Source organism: Leptinotarsa decemlineata, unplaced genomic scaffold, assembly GCF_025532065.1.
Source record: "Leptinotarsa decemlineata unplaced genomic scaffold, Ldec_3_MD MMD2_tig00000505_RagTag_RagTag, whole genome shotgun sequence".
Taxonomy (NCBI): domain Eukaryota; kingdom Metazoa; phylum Arthropoda; class Insecta; order Coleoptera; family Chrysomelidae; genus Leptinotarsa; species Leptinotarsa decemlineata.
Genome location: NW_027412549.1, coordinates 9,688,694 through 9,712,144, shown reverse-complemented (window position 1 = coordinate 9,712,144; position 23,451 = coordinate 9,688,694). Strand labels below are relative to the sequence as shown.

Sequence of the window (23,451 nt, the reverse complement as noted above, 5' to 3'; positions counted from 1 at the left end):
TATCTGGACATGCGGAAATGTTCTACAAAATCGACCTCCTGATATCTGAATGTGGACCAGAAGCGTGTAAGGATAGAAACATCGCGTTCGATCCGTGTTCGGTTTGAAGAAGGTGCAGATTTCGTTACTGTAGATGAAACCTTTTACGATTTAGAAACAACGCATCAATAGATATAATAGAGACGATCTGGTTCTCAAAAGCCTGGAAAATTCGTGTTGGCAAAGCCCTTGGTTGAATTTTTTGGGATTGCCAGTTATCACGATTGATTTCCTGGAGAAGGATAGAACAATAACTGGGAATCAGTATTCAATAATACTGACCACTGTATGAGAAAAATCATATTAATTTGTCCAAAGGTATTTTATTTTTGTAGAACTAATTATCCGCGAACATTTCGTATGTTGCCATGCAAACAGTCCAAGATGAAGGGTTCAAGTTACTAGAACACCCTCCTCATTCTTCAGATCTGACTCCGTCTATTGTCAACTAAAAAAAAGGTTGTAAATTTTTTTCACCGAGTAAGTTGGGGAAACCTGGTTTGCACACATAGAGTTCTATGTTATTACAATAATTGAATCAAAAAATTATAAATTCAACTTCCATTTCTCATGTTTCACGATGATCTTCTATCACGTAGTAACGGCTAAATCCATAAATTCAATGATTGAATAATATTTTTTTTACAAATTTCATTTGCTCTTATAGTAGGCTGAGAATTTTTCAATATATCCTTTCACATACAATCGCAAACAGAATATTTCAGGCTTGTGATTTGTTATTGAAATAGTACTTCTTATTTTTAGGCATGAAAAGTATCAAACTTAGTAATAAAATTATTGTACTTACTTCCCCAAGCACTCCCATCTCCATGTTTCTGAGATACAACCAAGCTTGTGACTGAAGGATGAACGCAATTCATTGTAAACATCACGATGCCGATGATAGTAACTGCAGGCCATATCAACTTCATAACCTCTTTCATTTCTGACCAAGATAATGTATCTTCTTTCGTTTCATGGTCTCCTGCGCAGTCTTCCGTGTAATAAGCATATAATTTAGAGTATTTTATGCCAAGAGAAATAATAAACTTTACCGCTATCAAAACAGTTCCTGTTAAGAAATAAATGAGGGCTCCATCTTCGTCTGAGTCGGTGACAGATATAGAAATGACTTGAAGTAGGCCTGTAAGTATTCCTCCACCTTGTCCCAACAGAAACCATTTCATGAAATTACTAGGAAATTTTGCCACTAATACCACTGAAAACAGTTGGTAACCGGCAAGTGCAGCTGGAAGTCAAGAAAATAAATTTTATGTTCATATTTATGTTAACTCAATTTCACCTAAAATGGGTATCACTAATTACTATTATATTGGATATGCCCGGTAGAGTTTACTACATTAATGAGAATTTCCAAGATATTTTCATAATCTAGTATGTCACCATATTTTTATTCGTAAGAATACTAATTTCTGGTACCAACCAGTATGAAACCATACACCTGTGCTATTTAATTGAAATACCGTAATCAGTCATCAGGGCGTAAGATCTTCATCGGGGTCGAATACAAAGATAAAAATGACCCTTAAAATTATAATGATGAATTTTCAGAATTTCAAATCGCAAAAAAAATCCGGGCAACAAGGAAGTTGTGATTCACTATGAATACTTTGAAGAACTGATAAAGTACAATAGTTGCCCCTATGATATGACATATCATCTGCATTTTGCCACCTCTTATTCAATAGTTTCTGATCTGAAGAAGAATGCCTCAGGAAATGGGGTGGAGTCAAAATGATACTAATTCTCAAACCAGATCAACCATAGTTAAGTTGCACAAACATATCGGCCTATATTTTTTTTCAACATGTTCAGTGTATAAAATTCTGAAATTATATTTGGAATAAGCTCATTCATAGCCAAGAACGCTCAGAATTTTCTCAGCAGGCAAAGTCCGAATCTTTATCCGAATCAAAAGGCAATGATTCATATAAGCATAAACGTTTATCGGATACAAACTTTGTAAAGAATGTGAAGGTTGGCGGATACCCACCAAATGAACAAAACCACAACAAAACAGAAACTGTGTCGATCTCGACAAAACAAAAACTTGAGTCGAAGTGTCCTCTCAGCAGGTGGAAAGATCAAGAGGTGTTGGTGTTTTGTCTGTGTTTTTATAAACAAAATTTGTTATATGGAAACGGTAGGGGACATTATTATTTTAATTGAAGTGTTCATCTGTGGTGGGTATACATTTTGATTATCGTTACCTAAGAAGGCTATTTTTATTGATTTGTTGAGTTTTTTATTTCAAACAAGAAGGATAGTTAATTTTCCATTGTAGAACATGGGCAAAAAAGCAATGGACAGTAGAATGACGGAGCAATTTAATCGCTGTTCATGTAGTTACTGTCGGTAAACTCACCTAAACTTACCTGTTTTCCACCTGTATTTACGTGAGAGTGTGAACAAAGAACTCATTCGTTTGGGAATAAACATTCAAAATTGAGTAGTAATTAGGCTAGGAGAATTCCAGCGCAAAATCCCATGTATTTTCTTATGGCGCTTCATTCTGGCGTTTTTTGGACCTCAGGCCCACTCCACACGGAAGGGGCAAAGGTCAGCGCCTCGTCTCTGCCAGACGTTCATTATGTGTAAACTGAGCCTTAGCCTTCAAAGCTCACTTCAGACCATCTCCACTTTTGAAGTCATTCAGTCAACCAATCAGAAGCTATCGCGCATATAGCGGGAAATTCAAACCAGTAGATGAACAAAGAGACTGCTGGCTCAAAACCCCATGTATTTTCTTATGGAGCTAAACTTTTTGCAATTTTTGGTTCAAACAGGAGTGGGGAACCGTGTGACGTCATCGACGCAGGATGGAACGAGTATTGGAAAGCGTAGAACTCCGTCCCTTGGTACTCCGCCCAACCTATCAGCCCCCCTTGGAACTCCGCATCACCCCTCGGCCCCCTTGTCACGTTCCAGTCACGTGATTTTAATTAAAAAAAGTTTATAGTTATGAGATTCGAACCTGTATCGTCCGCGCGGTAGGCATTGTCCTTAGCCTCTACACCAACGTAAGATATTGAAAGTAACTGCGAATGTTGGGTATTTATAGCGTTAGTTTTGTCGGGACCGAAATTGACTCATTCATTATACTTGACAGCATTTTTTTTTATTTCCGTAGACTGTATTCATCATTATCATGTTGAAGATAGGAAAATATACTTAGATTTGGGGAAGAATTAACATTTCATGTAAAGATGTGTATGTGTGTGCAAAAGCGAGAGACGCGTGTGACGTAATCGAGGCAAATAGAAATGGAGATGGTATCGAGGTCTTACTGGTTGCTCGCGCAGGCAGGTGTTGCCGGTTGTACAATAAATCGTTGTTTATGGGGCAATGTAGCGTTGCCGGTTTTGACATTAAACGTGAACAACTCGATGAAAATTGGAAACGCGAAAGTGATATATTAATAATAATGAATCAGATTTAAGAAAAAACATTACAGATTAATGAGGCTATATCGTTTCAAAGTGCGATCCCTCAATGTTACAAGGTATCTTAAAATACATCATTGAAAACGAACATGGCGTCGAAGTGTACAGGATGCGTCAAAATACATCATTCGAGAAAAAAAAAACATAACAGTTCCACGAGGCTGTAAGTTTTCAACGTCCGATCCCTCAATGTGTACAAGGTATCTCAAAATACATCATTGAAAACATAATGGCGTCGAAGTGTACAGGGTGCGTCGAAATATATCATTTGAGGAAAAAAACATGTCGGTTTAAAATATGATATTAATGTGTATACAGGGCGTTTCAAAATACATCATTTGAAAAATGAACATGTCGATTTAACAGAAGTCTAGCGTTCCAACATGCCAGAAGGACACTAAGTCTCGTTCCTTTGTTAACCAAGTTAGCGTCATCAGGAGAAGGAGGAGGTGGCACTAAAGGTGTCGAGGGTTACGGGTTATGGACTCAACGTGAGGGCAATGAGAGAGCGGAGTATCCGACCGTTTAACAAACGTTCCGACCGTTTTACGTGCGACCGTTTTGCGTGCGATCGTTTTACGTGCGTTTTCGACCGTTTTCGATCGTTTGCGTGCGTTTTCGATCGTTTTCCGTGCGTTTTCGATCATATGCGTGCGTTTATTCGTTATCGTTTCATCTTTATTGTCGTAACGGTTTTTCGTGTTTCAATATGACAGTCATTTATTATTTAACGCGTTCCGCTAACCAAGTAAGCATCATTAGGAAATGACTAAAGTCCATGCTTTGTCGTATGAAGAATAATTTTGCGAATTTTCAGAATCTTGAACGGAACCTTGTGGAACACGCAACCTAACTTCTGTTACAGAGTAGTGTCGGTTAGCTAATCAGAATGAAGAAATCAAATATCGCTCGATTGATTGTGCTAGATGAAATTGAACTAGAGAATGTGGATCGAATAATAATAATGATAGTGATAAAATCTTGAAAGTGACGTAGTCAGCGTGGGAGGTGGTGGCGTGTGTGAGGGTTTGAGGAAATCAATGGGTTATTACAAAAACTAATAGCGCAACTGTCAGAAGGGCACTAAGTTGTATATTCACTAAAAATGATCGGATCGTCGCATACAGCACGTCAAATGAAAGGATAAAAAATGCAGAATTCATCGACAAAGGAAAATCAAAGATGACGCAACATGTCAGGTAAGCACTAAGCCAAATCTGCGTTAATGATAGTTGAATCTCAACGTGCAGCACATCAAATGGAAAAAAAAGAATACAGAGTCTACCGACAGAGAAAAAACAAAGATGGCATAACGAATATAAAGCCAACGTCTGATGTGAAATAGCATAGGAAGAATTGCAAATTCAACAAAAATCATTGAAAAAACTTGGAATTGAAAAATGCTGGGTTATCAACAACAATAAGTTTATTTCAATTGCAGAAGCTTCATTCAAAACGCAGAATTTATTGACAAAGAAAATGAAAAAATCATTATATACTGAAACATATGATACATTTGGATTCCTTAGGGTGAGAAGGTTTCGATTCCATCAAAAAACGACCACTTCTGGTTTCCACTTCCGGTCGTCCGATTTCGATGATTTCGTAAGTAATTCAACCAACATCAAGTACATTCCATCGCCCAATACAAGATTGCCCTCAGCCCTGAAGATGATAAGCGTTATATTATTCCAGATTCATACAATACGCTTCCTTGGGGTCACTATTTTATCTCTCAAACATCAAATGCTATGGATATAGACGATTAGCCCATGATTACTAGTATATATGTATTTGGCTGCAGTTCAGCTGAGAAAAGATTTATATATTATTATTGAATGTTCAAATACCTACTTTATTTCATCAGTGAATTCAAGGTATAGAGATTTAAAAAACTTTTATAGCGGCAAAATGTATCGATACTTCTAGAATATTTTGTAGAAGATTTTTTGAATTCATGAATAATTTTCAAACCCATCCCCTTTTCCGGTTGAACTAACATTCACTCATAACTAACATGATGATAATTACAGTCAACGAGCAATTTATATCTATTCGAAAGGTGGAATATTGCTTCTTTACGTGGCGGCACCGTTACGAATCTATATGATTCAACCAAAGTAGACTGATTTTCTATTTTTACTAATATCCTGAGTGACAACTCTCTATACAGAAAAAGTTTTTGATTGACTCAATTTCAATTGTTTGACTAAATAACAATTTCCAACATCTGTGGATGGTTCAAACTGACACGTAATGTTACATTACATATGGGTTTTTGGAGAAAATGGGTTTTCAAAAATACGTGTTTTTTTTGCTGCGGTTGAAATGATCAGAATAATAGTTTTATCGCGTTATATTTCTATGAGAGAAATGACCGCTTCATATAATAATACGTCACTTTTTTTATTATATTGGCATTACCTACCCTAATCACTAAATTGGACGTGTAGGACTACATAATTAGCCGGTTCGCAGTCCTGATATGATTCCTTTAGATTTTTCATTTAAAGGGTCATCGTTTGTTTATCAAAACTTCTGTACTAGGTATGAATCACTTGAGGAGTCGAATAATTGACAGATGCAATAACATAAGGAACTGGTATTTTTGAACGTGTCAGATAATCAATGTCAGATCGATCGCAGTCGTGTATTTTATCGGACATTTCGCTCATTCACTTCAGGCTCGAAATAGTTTATTATTTACTTTTGGTCTTCACCCCACCATCAACTACACACAACTTCACGCCAACCTAGCCAGTTTAGTGATGACAGTGTGATAGTGAAACTCCAAGTTTTAAGGCCCCTTCTGGTTTGATTATGATTCAAATTGCTGTTATTGAATTTCACTTATAGTTGTTGGTAACCTAACAATATTGAATTTCAATTTTTTTCAATGTTTTTTCTTTGTATTTGCAATTCTCCCCTTGTTATTTCACAATGGATGTACGATTCTATATTTTTCATAATCAGCAAATAAAATCATTTGAAATGAGTACTAGAATAGCGAAAATAGGTTATGAGGTTCTTTTGGCTTCGTGAAATGAATAACTATGTTTTTTTACATCTAAACAAATCCATTGATATCAAAATCATCGGAATCAGACGACCGGAAGTGAAAACCGGAAGTGACCTGTTTTTGACGGATTCGAAACCTTCTCACCCTAAGGAATCCAAAAATATCATATGTTTCAGTATACAATGATTTTTAATTTTTTTGTCAACAAATTCTGCAATTGGAATAAACTTATAGTTGTTGATAACCCAACATTTTTCAATTCCAAGTTTTTTCAATGATTTTTGTTGAATTTGCAATTCTTCCTATGCTATTTCACATTAGGCGTTGGATATTATATTCGTTACGCCTTCTACCCTCACACACGCCACCACCCCCACGCTGACTACGTCACTTTCAAAATTTTATCACTATTATTATTATTATTCGATCCACATTATCCAGTTCAATTTCATCTAGCACAATCAATCGAGCGATATTTGATTTCTTCATTCTGATTAGCTAACCGACACTACTCTGTAACAGAAGTTAGGTTGAGTGTTCCACAAGGTTCCGTTCAAGAGTCTGAAAATTCGCAAAATGAATCTTCATACAACAAAGCATGGACTTTAGTCATTTCCTGATGATGCTTACTTGGTTAGCGAAACTCGTTAAATGATAAATGACTGTCATATTAAAACACGAAAAGCCGTTACGACAATAACGATGAAACGATCACGAATAAATGCACGCATACGATCGAAAACGCACGGAAAACGATCGTAAACGCACGCAAACGATCGAAAACGTACGGAAAACGGTCGAAAACGCACGTTAAATGATCGCACGCAAAACGGTCGCACGTAAAACGGTCGAAACGTTTGTAAAACAGTCGAATACTTCGCTCCCTCATTGCCCTCACGTTGAGTCCACAACCCGTAACCCCTCGACACCTTCAGTGCCACCTCCTCCTTCTCCTGATGATGCTAACTTGGTTAACAAAGAAAGGAGACTTGGAACGCTAGACTTCTGTTGAACCGACATGTTTATTTCTTAAATGATGTATTTTGAAACGCCCTGTATACACTTTCATATCATATTTTAAACCGACATGTTTTTTTCCTTAAATGATATATTTTGACACACTCTGTACACTTCGATGTCATATTTGTTTTCAATAATGTATTTTGAGATACCTTGTACACATTGAGGGATCGCACGTTGAAAACTTACAGCCTCGTGGAACTGTTGTGTTTTTTTTCTCAAATGATGTATTTTGACGCATCCTGTACACTTCGACGCCATGTTTGTTTTCAATGATGTATTTTTAGATACCTTATAACATTAAGGGATCGTACTTTGAAACGATACAGCCTTATTAATCTGTAATGTTTTTTCCTAAATCTGATTCATTATTATTAATATATCACTTTCGCGTTTCCAATTTTCATCGAGTCGTTCACGATTAATGTCAAAACCGGCAACGCTACATTGCCCCATAAACAACGATTTATTATTCAACCGGCAACACCTGCTTGCGCCAGCAACCGGTAAAACCTCGATACCATCTCCATTTCTCTTTGCCTCGATTACGTCACACGCGTCTCTCGCTCTTTCACACACATACACATCTTTACATGAAATGTTAATTCTTTTCCAAATCTAAGTATATTTTCCTATCTTCAACATGATAATAATGGATACAGTCTACGGAAATAAAAGAAAAAATGCTGTCAAGTATAATGAATGAGTCAATTTCGGTCCCGACAAAACTAACGCTATAAATACCCAACATTCGCATTTACTTTCAATATCTTACGTTGGTGTAGAGGCTAAGGACAATGCCTACCGCGCGGACGATACAGGTTCGAATCTCATAACCCGCCAAGAAGCTAGTCACCGCCGCCAGGAAAACACCAGGAAGAAATTACAAAAATCGACGTTCTTCAAATCCAAAAAAAGAGACACTGAAAACCTCGCCCGCGAAAGCCCAAACCATTTTGTCAATATTCCCTTGTATACTGTATACTGATAATTAATGACTCTGTAGTAAAACGGAACTTCGAATACTTACAGCTATTTACTGCCAGCAGTATCATGGACACAACAAAAAATCCTGTTTGCCCTAGAAAACAAGCATGATTATTTTTTTCAATAGCAAACATGATTACATTGAGATTTTTACATTTTTGCTTCCTACCATCAGATTCAATGAGAATTATATTAAAATATTACAAGTAAATCGACAATAAATATATTCGCAATGGATATAAATGGATGATTGTCTATATCAAATTCTCCAATTTTCAACAATTTTCTGAAAGAAGTATGATTCGTTTTTACCCATCATTTAAACAATTGCATGATTTCATAGTCAATATTACTGATAATTTTTTGAAAAAATCAATTTTCACTGTATGAAAATGAAAAAAAGGCCAATTTTGCGGACGTTCCGTTAATAAAAAAATCACTTTAACGCGTCAAATTTTATTTTGAGGATGAAATATCTGACGCATGTGCTAAATCTTCTCACATAGTGGTGTACTTTGATGCAACTCTCGAATTCCAGATGAGACTGGAGATCAAGTGATACTTCGTTTGTAGGTCATCATTTTTTTTTTCACGCAGACATAGGGAAACAACGGTACATGGAAAGTATTCCTGATAGATCATAACTTTTTTCTTTTTCACGCTACAAACTTTTTTTTCGAATTGACATAGCAGACATAGGGAAACAACCGTACATGGAAAATATTCCTGGACACGTATGTCACACTCATTCCACATTGGAAGTATTTGTGCATTGAATTTTCTTGTTCATTCAGTAATAGTACTCAGATATCCATGTTCATGATGAGGAAATGAATACAGTTTTTGCTATTTTTTGTTGAAAGTGAAGTGATGGATTATTATCATTTGATTTGTTGACATTCTTGACTTTCCCATTTACAACGACAAACATTTTTGTCAGTCAAGTGGTTCACAAGTTCACTTGATTTAGATTATTTAGATTTTTGTAGGATCGAATGAAAGCCTCAATCCATACAACATCTATCCATATCAGCTATGATGACGATCAGATGAATAATAAAGATCATCCAATGTCAGAGGCCTCTGGTGAGTTGCGCTACCACTTGCCCAAGCAACTAGTGCAAAACCGGACCAGCAGCACAAGCACACACGGAAGGAAAAATTCAACACTTGTTTTGATGCCAACAATGGATCTGTTAGGCTAATATCTTATACTTGGATGAGCAGTGAACCACAAGGAGAGACCCCCACACCCGACCCTATTGGAACAAGCGTTAACGCGTGGGGCCCAAACCAATCATTTGCCAACTCATAACGACCGCAACGACACCGGACGCTTTTTAGTGGACACATGAGTTGAGATCTGGCGTGAACGTTGGTGTGCCGGCACGAAGAGGGACTTGGCACTTGTACTTGTATTCTGTGGTGAGTATTGCATCCAGGGCATGCTGCTCTTTCTGGTGGCAGGGATATATAACTTTTCCGCCGCCCAGCTATGTGAGTGGTCAAAGTGGCGGTTTCACTACCCGTTGGCGTGAAGAGTAGATTAGCATCATTACACAAGTTGAAACACACGAAACACACTGTGCGCTGGTTTGGATGCGAAGATTCACGATGTTCTTGAAGAAGTGTATGGCACGGTTCAATCGGTTTCTGAATCGAAAGGATAGATTCTCAACCTTGTGATTCAGTAAACTGAAAGATGGATGTATAGAAGAAAGCTAAGATCAAGTCGGAGAAACAACATACGTCTGGTATTCAATGTGTAATAGACTATAGAGTGGCCAACAGGTATTTCACGCCCTCCATGAACCGGATAGCCTCTAAACTAGGACGTATCGTTCAAACTTTGAGTTAATATTTCTGTACTGCAGCATTGTCTTGACAGAATATGTTTACTGGTGACTGCTGAAAAGTCACTGGTGTTGCGAGCAAACATTCAGAAGGACGTTTATGAATTACGCAACGCGTTAACCCCGAATGAATCAAAAATAGTCTTGTACACCTAGCCCAGATATACCGAACATTTATCGATGAAAAAATTAACAGGCACCCACCGCCTTCTCGAGTTATCAACTAATGACTGGGGTGTGGGCAACAAATTTGGAATTCGGCGGTCCACTATTATCCTCAAAACCAAAGATTTACAGAATTGATAAAATTTATTCAATAATCTCTCTATGTCTTCTATCGATTACTGCAAAACATTCGATATAACATGATATGAGCCTATCCTCCATTTGCTCATATGCTTCACTGCATCCGACAAAATAGTGAGATGCGTTAAATACGTGATAGCATTCTGTAAGACTATCTTCACAATAACATCTGGTTGGGCTAGAGCCCAAACAGAACGGTTGTTTTTTTTCTAACCATATTGGGATTTTTTATTCGAAAATATCTGCAGAGGATCTGCCCCTCAAAGGGTTGGAACGGCGAAAGAGCACACACATACTATCGGTATTGAATTCAGGAAAAACAAATGTTCAGCAGTCCATTCCAAAAGAATACGAAGAGTGGATTACGGAGAGAATGTTTAGCTTTTAGATGAAATTATCCTGCACTTGTATGCTGGATAGTTGTTTATTCATTTCTGGGTTGAACAACATCTCTCAGAACAGGTCACCTCAGTGAAGAAATCTCTCCACGTCGATAAAGGCACAAACTCCAGCTAATGTGTTAGTCGAAACTGTCGAGAAAGAACAAAGTTACTGGTACAAATATACTCACCGTTTCGATTTTGCGCTACTTTTATCTGGTAGTGCATGCAGAAGTTCATTTTATGTGGAAATTTCAAAGAGATGTAGACAAGTTACCGTTACAACCCTGGTTCCAATATGGGTGAAATATAGATACGCTGATTTCAAATTGCGATAATGGCATAGTGGAGCCTACTTGGTTTTTTATCAGTTTGTTAATCAGTAATTGTCTAGAAAAATCAAAAGAATCTTGTCATAAGAACCTCTCTCCGGATAACTTTCCTGGCTTTTGAAATGAACGAATTTTTGAAATTTTGTTGAACTTTTTCGAAAGTGCCCAAACTAAAAGGATTATAATGCAAAATATTTTGATTCAGATCTGACTCAGTGCACCTCAAACTTTACTGTTCAAGAAATATATCATTTGGAGAACTGCATTTGTGTGGAATAAACTTTCTGAAAACGTTTTTCCAAATCACTAGCGATTCAAATACAATGTGAATTGCTACTCTTGCACAGGCACTGCTCATAGAGTACCTTAAAGATTTTTCTGTAATGCTTGTATTTTGTCCTTAAGAAATTTGAGTAGAAAAACACACAGCTCAGCGGTTGTTTCGCATCGCATTAGTTAGCTAGTTCAAATATTGAAGGGTTTTTCAATGAAAATTGTTACGTTTCTCCCGTAGTTTTGCCAATAATTGACTACACTGTACAATCAAACACTAAACACTTGAACACTTTTATGTGGTAAACATAGAAATTTTCATTTCTCTTCTCATTTTGATTTCCTACCACGTAGTAACGGCTACATCCATCAATTTATTGAAATATCTATCGCCTCATTAGATCACTTCGTAGTGCAGTTTTCACTAGAAACGACGCGACATCTAGAACAATCTAGAAAAACAAGTAGAGTTGAGTGCGACGATGGACAAGTCACAGTAGATCATCAGAGATCATCAGGAGATGATTCACAATACCAACCCCTTCCTTGAGGTTTTTCACCCCGAACAGATCGTTTATCTTTTTGGTTACCTAGTGAGGTCCCTGTCATGATGTCTGCAATTTGGGACACAAACCATTTCAACATCGGGGTTGGTAGAGCCACAATGCATCGGCTTTTTGTCAAATCTTATCTTCATCCTGTCACTGAAAAGTTATAATTTGAATTTGACGAATTTGTATATAATTTCCAGTCTCTCCTTCAGATCATTCACATACTTTGTGTTGTTGCTTTTAATTAATTTGTTCACTTACTATGTTGAAATAATTGATCATGTTTTTTGTTGATAATAAAAGACGATTTTGACATTGACAATAATTTGAAAGATATAAAATAAATTTATTGACTTTAAACGTTTGATTCCTGGTTTATTTCGACTATAAATCAGAGGAATTCACAGTAGGACGAACATTGGTCCTTCGAGCAAAAGAAAAAGAACCAAAAGTAGTAAATTACAATATGTCCATGCCTAACCTGAGAAGGAGTGAGAGGAAAACTAAAGGAGTTCCTCCTGAAAGATATAGCGACGTATGTTATGACCCACGACAATTTTCGAAGTTGCAGAAACGTTCTTAATTGGAAGACCCATCTAATGCCGAAGACAAATCAAAAATTACGAAATCTTCAAGCTATAGACGACGAATGTTGAAAATAGAATTGGAAGAAATGAGAAAATTGGCCGAAATTGAGAAAAGAAAAGCCGAAATAAAGAAAAGAAGAGCCGAAATTGATGCTGAACTAATAAGGAAAGAAGCACAACTACAACGTGTACTGATTCAAGATTCTTCATATAAAAAGTCTACAATCTCTAGTGGTAGTGGCAAAAACATCATTGAGTTGGAAAAAATGACGCTACAAGTAAAAGTTGCTGAATGGAAAATCGAAGAAACAGAAAATAAAACCGATTTCGTACCGACAAACAATATTATTACGATGACTACTGATAATTTCAACCAGATTTTAGACGTTCTGAAGATGAATAAATCAAAATGTTCGGAAAAAACAGACAATGTTAAAACAAATTTACCGATTATCGATGGGAATCCAGAGGACTGGCCTTTGTTCTACAGTCAGTTCGAACGTTCCACCAAACTTTTTGATATATGTGAAGATGAAATGACATTTGGAGCAACTTCCTCTCCCTTGATGGCACAATTCGTCAAAAATAGGAACGCTGAAGAATTTTCTTCAAAATTTCCAGAAGCAGCCAGGGCAATAATCAAGAAACATTATGTAGATGACTACCTGGATAGTGCAGAAACAGAAGAAGAAGCAATTCAACTGATTCTGGAAGTTATAAAAATCCATGAGAAAGCCGGATTTGAAATACGTAATTGGATAAGTAATTCTCGGGAAGTGATTGACAAAATTCCTGTGAATCTTCGATCACCAAATCAGAAGAATCTTAGCACTCAAAACCCTGAGAGAGTATTGGGACTCTGGTGGAATCCAGAAGCAGATAGTTTTACTTTTTCGCTGAACCATCAGAAATTGGACTCAAAAATCTTGAACAGAACCAAGATTCCCACGAAACGAGATGTTTTGAAGGTGGTCGTGTCAGTATTTGACCCGTTAGGTTTTTTGTCTCCACTGGTCGTAAAATTAAAAATTTTCATGCAGAACTTATTGAGGATTAGAATAGGCTGGGACGATGAGTTATCCACGGAAATGAACACAAGATGGAAACAACTCCTAGACGAACTGACAAAAATTAATGAAACGAGTTTACCTAGATGCTATGGAATCGGATTGTATGAAAGCAAACAAGTTGAACTACATGGTTTTTGTAACAGCAGTGAGAAAGCCTTTTCAGCTGTCATTTATCTGAGATTTGAATACGATGAAAAATTCAAATTATCTTTCGTAAGTGCTAAATCAAGAGTGGCACCTATGAAACCGATGACCATACCCAGATTGGAGTTACAAGCCGCGGTTATGTTGAGCAGACTCATGAACACTATCAAAAACAACATTGAAATACATATTACTTCAACTCATTTATGGACAGACTCAAAAATTGTCTTGCACTGGATTCGTTCCAAATCTAAAAGATACAAAACTTTTGTATCGATGAGGATTGCGGAAATTACAGACATCACTAACATATCTGACTGGCACTGGGTCCCTGGAGATGAGAATGTAGCAGATGAAAGTACCAGAGAAGATAATACCGCGAACAGAAACGAATGGCTGACAGGGCCGAACTTTTTGAAACTTCCTGGATATTACTGGCCAAAAGAGACACAAGAAGAAATAGAAGAAGTTGAAATGGAAATGAAGAAAGAGAAAATAATGACAGTTACATTAAAAGACATGTATCTGCCAAATATCGAAAGATTCTCCAGATATGGAAGGTTAGTTAGAACAACTGCCTGGATGTTTCGCTTCATAAATAATTGTAGAAAGGGTAAGAGGAATACAACGAATTTAGATACGGAAGAGTTAGATGTTGCTGAGAAAGCTCTGATCAAGTATAGTCAGGAAGTCAGCTTCTTTCAAGAAATTTCAGTGTTGCGCAATGGGAAACCTGTTGAAAAATCAAGCCCAATATATACTTTCATGCCAATACTCGACAAAAAAGGTATTTTGCGAATAAAAGGGAGACTAGAAAATGCTGAAGGCTTGAACTATTTTCAAAAACATCCAGCGATTCTTGATCCAAAACACCGTTTCACGAAACTTCTAATTGAGAGCTATCATATTAAATTTGGACATGGACACCAGGGACAGGAAATTATTATGAATGAGCTGCTTCAGAAATTTTGGATTTTAAGAATGAGAAGTGCTGTCCGAAAATGTAAAAGTTCTTGTTTCTTCTGCAAGAAAAGGAAAATACAACCCCGCGTACCTGAAATGGGTCAGTTACCGGAGTGTCGTCTTCAAAGTTTTGTCAGGCCGTTTACTATCACTGGAATGGACTACTTCGGACCGGTTTCCGTAACAGTTGGCAGGAAACATGAAAAACGCTATGTAGTACTATTTACCTGTATGGGCGTACGAGCGATTCATCTAGAAATGGCAAATTCATTAAATACAGACTCCGCTATCATGGCGATCAGAAGATTTATAAGTCGACGTGGATATCCGAGAGAAATTTACTCAGATAACGGTACGAACATGCATTCTGCCAATAAAGAATTAAGAGCAGCTGTCAAGAACATAGACGATACTGAAATTTTGGGTTTTTTTCCCTTAAGAACATTTCATGGAAATTCATTCCATCAGCATCTCCACATATGGGAGGAAGCTGGGAGATGTTGGTGAGGTCGGTAAAAAATGTTCTCAGCGTTACACTGAAAGAGAGACACCCCAAAGAAGAAGTGCTCATTACCCTAATTACGGAGGCGGAAAATATGATAAATAGCAAACCTTTATCATACATTTCAAATGATCCTTCAGAACCGGAAAGCCTCACACCAAATCATTTTTCAATGCACTGTTCAAATGGAGCTGCACCACCATTGGAAAAATTTGAGGAAGTCGAAGTGAACTTGAGAAAACAGTGTAGAGTATCTCAAGCCTTAGCGGATATATTTTGGAGGAGATGGCGAAAAGAATATTCACTTACACTGAATAAACAAATGAAGTGGTATGAGAAGGGGGACGACTCATCGGAGGACGATGTGGTACTCGTCATTGACGACACATTACAAAGGAATTTGTGGCCACTTGGGAGAATTGTAAATGTTTATAGGGGAAAAGATGATAAGATTAGAGTTGTGGACGTCAAAACAAAATCAGGAACCTATAAAAGGCCAGTTACAAATATCTGTAAATTGATGAGTGGTACAGGTTCTTAACGAAAATGAATACTATGTCAAATGCAATGATTTCATCACGAGGGGGAGAATGTTGTTGCTTTCAATTAATTTGTTCACTTACTATGTTGAAATAATTGATCATGTTTTTTGTTGATAAAAAAAGACGATTTTGACATTGACAATAATTTGAAAGATATAAAATAAAGTTATTGACTTGAAACGTTTGATTCCTGGTTTATTTCGACTTTAAATCAGAGGAATTCACAGTAGGACTGACTAGTCTGAACACTTTGGAAGGAGTACCTTTCGAGCTGCCACACATTGCACACATGGAAAGCTTCAGTTGTCGACCAGTTATCAATATGGATGGTGTGTGCATCATGTTGGGAGCTCCTATATGCCAACAGGAAGAAAGGAACTGATTGATCCAAATTTTGAAGACAAACATCAAGGGGTAGTTATTTATGGTGTGATTATGTCTGTCGACCATTTCATCGGACTGTGGGTGAAGAGCGGGTGTCTTTGTCTCCTTTATTTCTTCATTTTCTTCCATGAATCGGATTCGAAGTTGTGGTCCTGATTCAAGTGTAACTTCTAGGGTAGTGGTACTTCGTGTCTGGTAATTATGTTCTGAAACAGAGCTTCTACTACAGCCGTTTTAGCCTCTTGCTTGGGTGAGGCTACTACTTCAGGCCATTTGAAGAGATTATCCATCATAAACATAAGATACCGAATGTGGTCATAGGAACTGGCTCCAGAATGTCAACTGCAATTCTCTCGAAAGGGCACACACTGAGGTACTGGTTCAACCTACCTTTCTGCCTTGTCTTCGTACCCTTTCTGGAAGAGCACAGGTCACAGCGTTCACACCACTTCTTCACGTCTCGGCGGCAATTGACTGAATAATACCTCTCACGCACCCTTGGAAGAGTTAGTTCTATTCACTCTGAAATGCCCTCCAGTGAGACCGTCGTGGAGCTGTTCGAGTATATTTGGGATACACGTCTTTGAAAGGACTGCCTTGAACCAGGAATTCCCCATTTCTCAGTAAGGAGGTTATTTCGGAGAAACATGGAGCTCCACTGGAGACAGTTAACTTTTTTCTGCTGGCCGTGTTTGGAAATCTCTTGCCATTTCGGCTTTACTACTTTAACACTCCATTCTCATACAGTTTTCAAGTCCGGACCCTCCTTCTCCGCTACATGAAAGTAGTGTCACCCTTGTAGGCTATTACGATCGTATCACACAATGGCCAGGTGGTTCTTCACATCTTATGTCACCTTCCTCCCGAAGCAGCGAGAGGTAGGGGTGCTTATCCTATCAGAGCTGGCCATAAAGAAGTATGTTCACTACCTTATGTAAAGTTCTTATCCCGGTAGCTGAGTATACATGTCCTCCTGGCGTTTACACAATTTGCATCCGGATGTCAGACATGGTCTTATTGAAGGTCTATCTGCGTTTTCGTGACTCTTTCCTTCCCAATGTCGAATTTCAAAATCGTAAGTTCGTAACTTTTCAAGTCATCTTCTGAGGTTTCGAAGTTGAGAAACACCAAAGGGCTGAGTGGTCTGACCTGATCAAGACTTCACGGCCATATAAAAAAGATTGGCAGTGATTCACCGTTTTGACCACTGCGAGGAGCAATTTTCTCGTAACGCAGTAATTTTTCTCGAATGTTCCTAGGGACTCACTGAAAAAGCTGATGATGACTTCTCCTTCTTCTTATACCTGAGACAATACTGCTCCTATTCCATGTTGAGATGCATCAGTATCGAGTATAAAGAAGCCCCACTCCTTCAAGTGTGCCAAGCCCTCCACGAAAAGCCGGTAATTTCTACGAAGTCCAAGAAAGCTTCAGACGTCGTGCTTGCTCTTTGGTGTGAGGAATTCATGTTGCTGCAAAATATCGACTGATCAAGTGCTTTAAAGTTACAGAAATATTTGTTTTTCAGTCTTACGCGATAGCAATTATGTTTGGGGATACTTGTTCTTGATCCACCAAAAAGGGCATGTATGATTTCTTCTCATCGTAAAAACTCATATCCCATCTCTTCAACTACAGATTTTGTGACCAGGACTTCTGGGAACCCGAACTCTTCTCGACTTAATGAAACCATTCAAGTTCAAAACTGATTTCTGTAAACTTCAGAATACACACCGTTTCATAATGTTTTTTTCATCAACTACACCTTTCGATTTGATCACTACAAAAAAGCTACTGTGTTAGCGAAACATGTCATGATATATTTCTTCAAATGAAGTTTGTGGAGATCAAATCGTAAGGTGTAGTTTATGAAATTACTATAAATCTGCATCAAGTAACGGACGAACCAATCAGAAAATAATTTTCTATATCAGTTTCTCTTTCAATAGATTTCATCTTTGAATTTTCAGATTTTAGACACATGATTCTACCACCACGAAGTTTACATGTTACGGATACACGACATTTCCAAGAAATGTGCTCGTAATTCAGTCATATGTAACAACATGCTTTTTCACATAATTTTTGTTTGCGATCACAGAGTCCACTTTTTGTTTTCATCACATGAACCATCTTAATATATTGCACTACAGAAACTATATTCGTTGTGCAGTTGGTAGACTCCGAAATTGTAAAGTATCTTTTTTTCATTTACCGTGAATGTTGAATCCTGACACCGGCAAAGATATTCTTTCCTTGCTTTTCACTTTTTTCTGAGGAATATCATTAATTTATCGAGAAGATTCTCAAGAGTGGATTCACTATCGTGAAGTCTACTTTTCTCTCGTATAAGATCTCAACGGACAAGAGATTCCATGGACCAACAAAGCTAGATACTTGGGGGTCAAACTAGACAAAGGATTAACGTTCATGTATCACGTACGGCAGAGAATAGGAATGGGGATCTGCCCGACAAAACCTATTACCAATAATAGGTCGAAGAAGCAACATGGGAGTGAAAGTGAAGCTGCTGATGATAAAGACCGTAATATTACCGATAATCCTGTATGACTGCACTGCCTGGGGCCAGTGCGCAGCGACATACAGAAGACAGATCCGGTCGTTTATGAACGCGTGCGTAAAGGCCACCGTAACCGCTCCAAGATATGTACCCACCAGGTACATATTCCAGGATCTAGACACTACTAGTCCACTACGTGGACGCATACATGAGGAAACACGCAAAGGACACGTTCGACAGAATTCGAGCGCAAGACAACCCAGCGCTAAGCGAGTTACATAACGCACTAAACAGGGATGACCCCAGATTTCGAGAGAGGGACAAAAACAGGAGGCCAACGAAGCAGAACCGAAGACCACCCCCGCGGCTCCGGTAAGTATACAAATTTCTCAACCAGTTTCAAATGAATCCCTTTTTCAGACTCACTGAGAACCAACACTCGCTCGCGAATGAAAAGACACTCGTCTCCGGTTACTTTTTGGGGACCCCATGCAAAAATTCAGTTAGGAAAGTCATGATAAAACAATTTGACAAATCAGAAGGTGAAAGCACCTAGAGGCTGACTTTTGACCAAAGAAGGTCAGATGTCAATCTTGCTAAAGTGCCCTTCAGTAAGTTGAGGACCGCTCCGGATGAGCGGGGGTGGATGGACGAGATGGGATATTCTGCACACATTAACCGTGTGGGGAAGATTTCAACTCAGGGCACTTAACCCGGGAGGGGGCATGGGGCGGTATAAGATCTTCGGTAAGACAAAATTTCATTGGAGGATATGGCATATAGACGTATATGCACAAGTATCCGAAGTTACATCGAGGGCTTGTATCGCACGTAACTGAGATTCCATTTTATCATAAAAGACACTCGAATCATTATGGTTAATATATTGTTTAATATTAGCTTCAACAATTTTCGCACCAGAAAATTCCACTAGAAGATCTTTCTTTCTGAATCGTTTCTTCAAGCTTGTAATTACTATTTAATAACTTCACACGCTGAAATACAGGAATTTATTTTCCACAGCAATGTCTTCATCATTATTGACCTTTTGGAACTGACTTCGGAAGGAAAGCCAATCTTTAATTTTGCCACCGAACTTTTGAAATCAATTTCTGGCTTTATACTACTAGAACATTGAGAAAGATAATCAGCCAGCAAATCTTGTTAATTGTTCAATATTCAATTGTTGCTTGTGTTTTATTTCATTGTAATCTTTTTTTTGTTCAATATAATTTTTATTCAGGTAATCTTTTTAATTTTATTGAGTCTTTCAGGGATTCCAAATCATTTTATATCATGGAAGTACGAACTATTGAAATAGAGGTTATTGATTCTGATTTATAAACATTTCATGTTACCTTATGAGATCGACTTGACGGAAATAAAAAAAGTAATGGTTGTTGGCTGAGGCCTATATTTTTCTATTTCATGCATGAATAACATCAAACTAACCTAATAACGAAAACCTGACGACGATGATTTACGGCAACACAACGTTACTGAATGTTGAAAGGTCACACATCAAACTTCTACTAATTCCAGTTGAAAGTTACTGGAAAGTAACATTTGAACATGGAAAAAGTTACCTATTATACTCAATGTATTGTCGATTCAGAAAAGTGTTTAAAGAATATATCGATGGCCTTTTAAATGTTGGCACGTGACCCCTAATCCTATTCAAGATTTTAGGGTTGAATTCTACCCTCCGACGTTTGAATTCATGAAGCTGAAGACATGTTTGAAAGATTATCTCCTCAAAATGGAAATCAACGAATTCAAGCTATTTCATTTTCAACACGAATTATGGTAAATCAAACTTGTACATAGTCCAGTCAATGACCTTTTTCCTGTATATTTATGCCGAACAGAACCGATATTCATACAATTTTGAATTAGGATTTAGCTCAACCTAATTTCAAACGGCTTTTCACGAATGATTCAAGAAGTGAGTATCATATTAAAAAAAGCAACCTTATTAGAAATATAGCGTGTTTTTGCAGCTCCAATACAAACGGAGTAATATTTTATTGAAAGTTGGATCTTATTATTCAAACACTTGTATCAAAAGTAATCAAAACAATTAATTCCTCTAGGGAAAATCATAGAACCATTTTTGACGTATTCGAAGAAACTTTAACTTCTGGTTTTTAAAAAAGTTCCTTGTATATATATATATACATATATATATATATATATATATATATATATATATATATATATATATATATATATATATATATATATATATATATATATATATATATATATATATATGTATATATATTTTTATCGTATTATCACTTTTTTTTTTCGAAAATATAAGTTAACTTTTACAGGATTTGAACAAAAATTTCGAATTTTGAAGTACAAATCAATTCAAAAAACTAAGATTATAAAAAAAAAGAAAGAAGAAAAAAAATCACATTGAAGGTGCTGCTTCGTTCCCTCCTGTTCATAAAAAAGGACATATGCCTCATTGCTCACAAGTGATTTTGGCGAAATTGGGAACACGTGTGAATCGTTGTATTCATGCCACGTGCCACTATATGGGTGTATGCATTATGCTGTGTAATGTCCGTTGTAAGTAGTCCCACTGTGATTTGAAAGTGCATATAGATTATACCGACAAGGAGCCACATTGTCTGCTGCATAACTGCTCATATCTAATCCATCTGAAGAAAAGTCAATGGAACCATTCAATTTGCCTCTGAACCTTTCCGTCGGAGAGAATCTTTTCAAATGAATTAATAAAATACGGAAAAACTTTAGATTGATAAATACTTTGTACATTTTGTCCTTTGCTTGCACCTCGAACACATTGGTTTTCCATCTCCATCCAGAGTTTTCTCTCTTGTGAAAGAATCCAAGCAATGTGACAAACTCACTTGGCCAGATCTTTGTGGTATGGGAAGGGACAAATCCCAGAAAGGATCAAAGGTTACTAATGAGTGTCCACAGTGTGTGCCCTTCATAGTGGATTTTAATTGACCAACGAAATAGTCTACAATCTTGAAGTTGTTCATATTCAAAGATCTCTGCCAGGACTCTTATGTTTTTCCATTATCGCTCAATTTTTCGTCAATCTCGGTTAAGATCGGTTCAGGTTTCTCAGTAATTTTGTTGAGGTCCTCATGTAAACCTTCTAAAAGATATCGAAGGAATTCTTGGGCGTCTTGATGGGCAGAACCCATGTATCGAGGGGCAAATCTTTGAATCTGATTTTTGAAGTAGACTGTGTTAATTACTCTATCAGATGAATCTTCTGACCATAATTCTTTGATAACTTCTGCGAACGATTTGATTAAAACACTTTTCATACTAGAAATACTAGTATTGATATCTTCCATGTATGCATCCTTTTTTAGGTATTCCAGCAACCATCCCGTGTTTGATAAACATTGGATTATACTGTTCATGAAACAGGTGTTTTCAAAATTTTTTAAACCATTGAACCCAAGAGTTTTGATTGAAGAATGTATCACCGATCTATTGTTGCAACTACGTTTGCCACTACTATCTTCTTCTGAGTAAACACGGATTCACTCCTTCATTGGACTGGTAGGATAAGGAATTCGAAGCAAAACTGCTCAAAACTGAATTAGATATTAGTTCTTTTGAGGGCTCAGCCAGAGGACCAAACTCAGCCTCATTTAGAGTTCCCACTTCCTTTTCTGTCAAAGCTTGACAGTTTTTCTGCGAGTCTTCCACCAAACTGCACAACTCCAGTAATATGTACTAGAAGTTTGGCCGGTTTGAAGAGCTCTTTTGGAAGAGATTGGAAATGAAGACGAAAGAGCATTTCAATTTTGCAGAAAATTCACCTTTCTCAGAATGAATCGAAAATTATCAATTGCAACATTATTGAATTCACATTATACCTTCATTTTGATCATCATCGATTTTTTTTGAGTTATTTCCAAGTTGTATGTTTACTTACATGAGTCTGTATTAACTCTAGTGAACAACGAAAAAATCAGGAAAACAGAAAAAATGACAGCCAAGGAAAACAAAATAAATTTTCGTGCGTCAAATTTTCTACCGTAAATTGTCCCTAAAAGAGTGAATAATACAGTTGGTACTGAAATGGCAACCGATGATGTTGACTGGTAAAGAGACTGCAATGATGTCCTGTTTCCATCATCTGCTGGTGCACTGGCATTTCTGAACTTGAACATCCAATACTGAAAACAAATAAGTCCTGGTTATTCATAATATCATTAAAAACACACCTGAGGATAGATATATAGTATATTAATATACATGAATATTCAAAACAATTGTATGTGATTTTGAAGAGAGTTTATTATTGGAATTCAACTAATTCATTGAGGGATATAATTTCATTGAATTCATATTGAAAAGATCATTCAGGTATTAACAGGGATAAAGCTATGCATTTTTATTGTGAAAGTATTCACCAATGGGAAATTCAAATATGCTAGTTCCAAACTTTTGTCGAATAATTTCTTGAGAGCAGTTTGCAAGTTGTATAGACATTAGATTTTTTTGAACAT

At 37.1% G+C, this 23,451-nt stretch overlaps 1 protein-coding gene across 4 annotated transcripts in view; it reads right to left on the bottom strand.

Moving 5' to 3' along the window:
* Positions 1–23,451, bottom strand: part of LOC111510317 (equilibrative nucleoside transporter 3) — a 61,106-nt gene that overhangs the window by 6,375 nt on the left and 31,280 nt on the right. For 3 of the 4 annotated variants that reach the window (XM_074173906.1, XM_074173903.1, XM_074173905.1), the window contains 3 exons: positions 22,875–23,118; positions 8,573–8,623; positions 848–1,288 (listed from right to left, as the gene is read on the bottom strand). In XM_074173906.1, the coding sequence (XP_074030007.1) occupies positions 848–1,288; positions 8,573–8,623; positions 22,875–23,112 (730 nt within the window). In that variant the 5' untranslated portion in view covers positions 23,113–23,118. The remainder of the gene's footprint in view (positions 1–847; positions 1,289–8,572; positions 8,624–22,874; positions 23,119–23,451) is intronic. The other variant, XM_074173904.1, reaches the window with a different exon arrangement.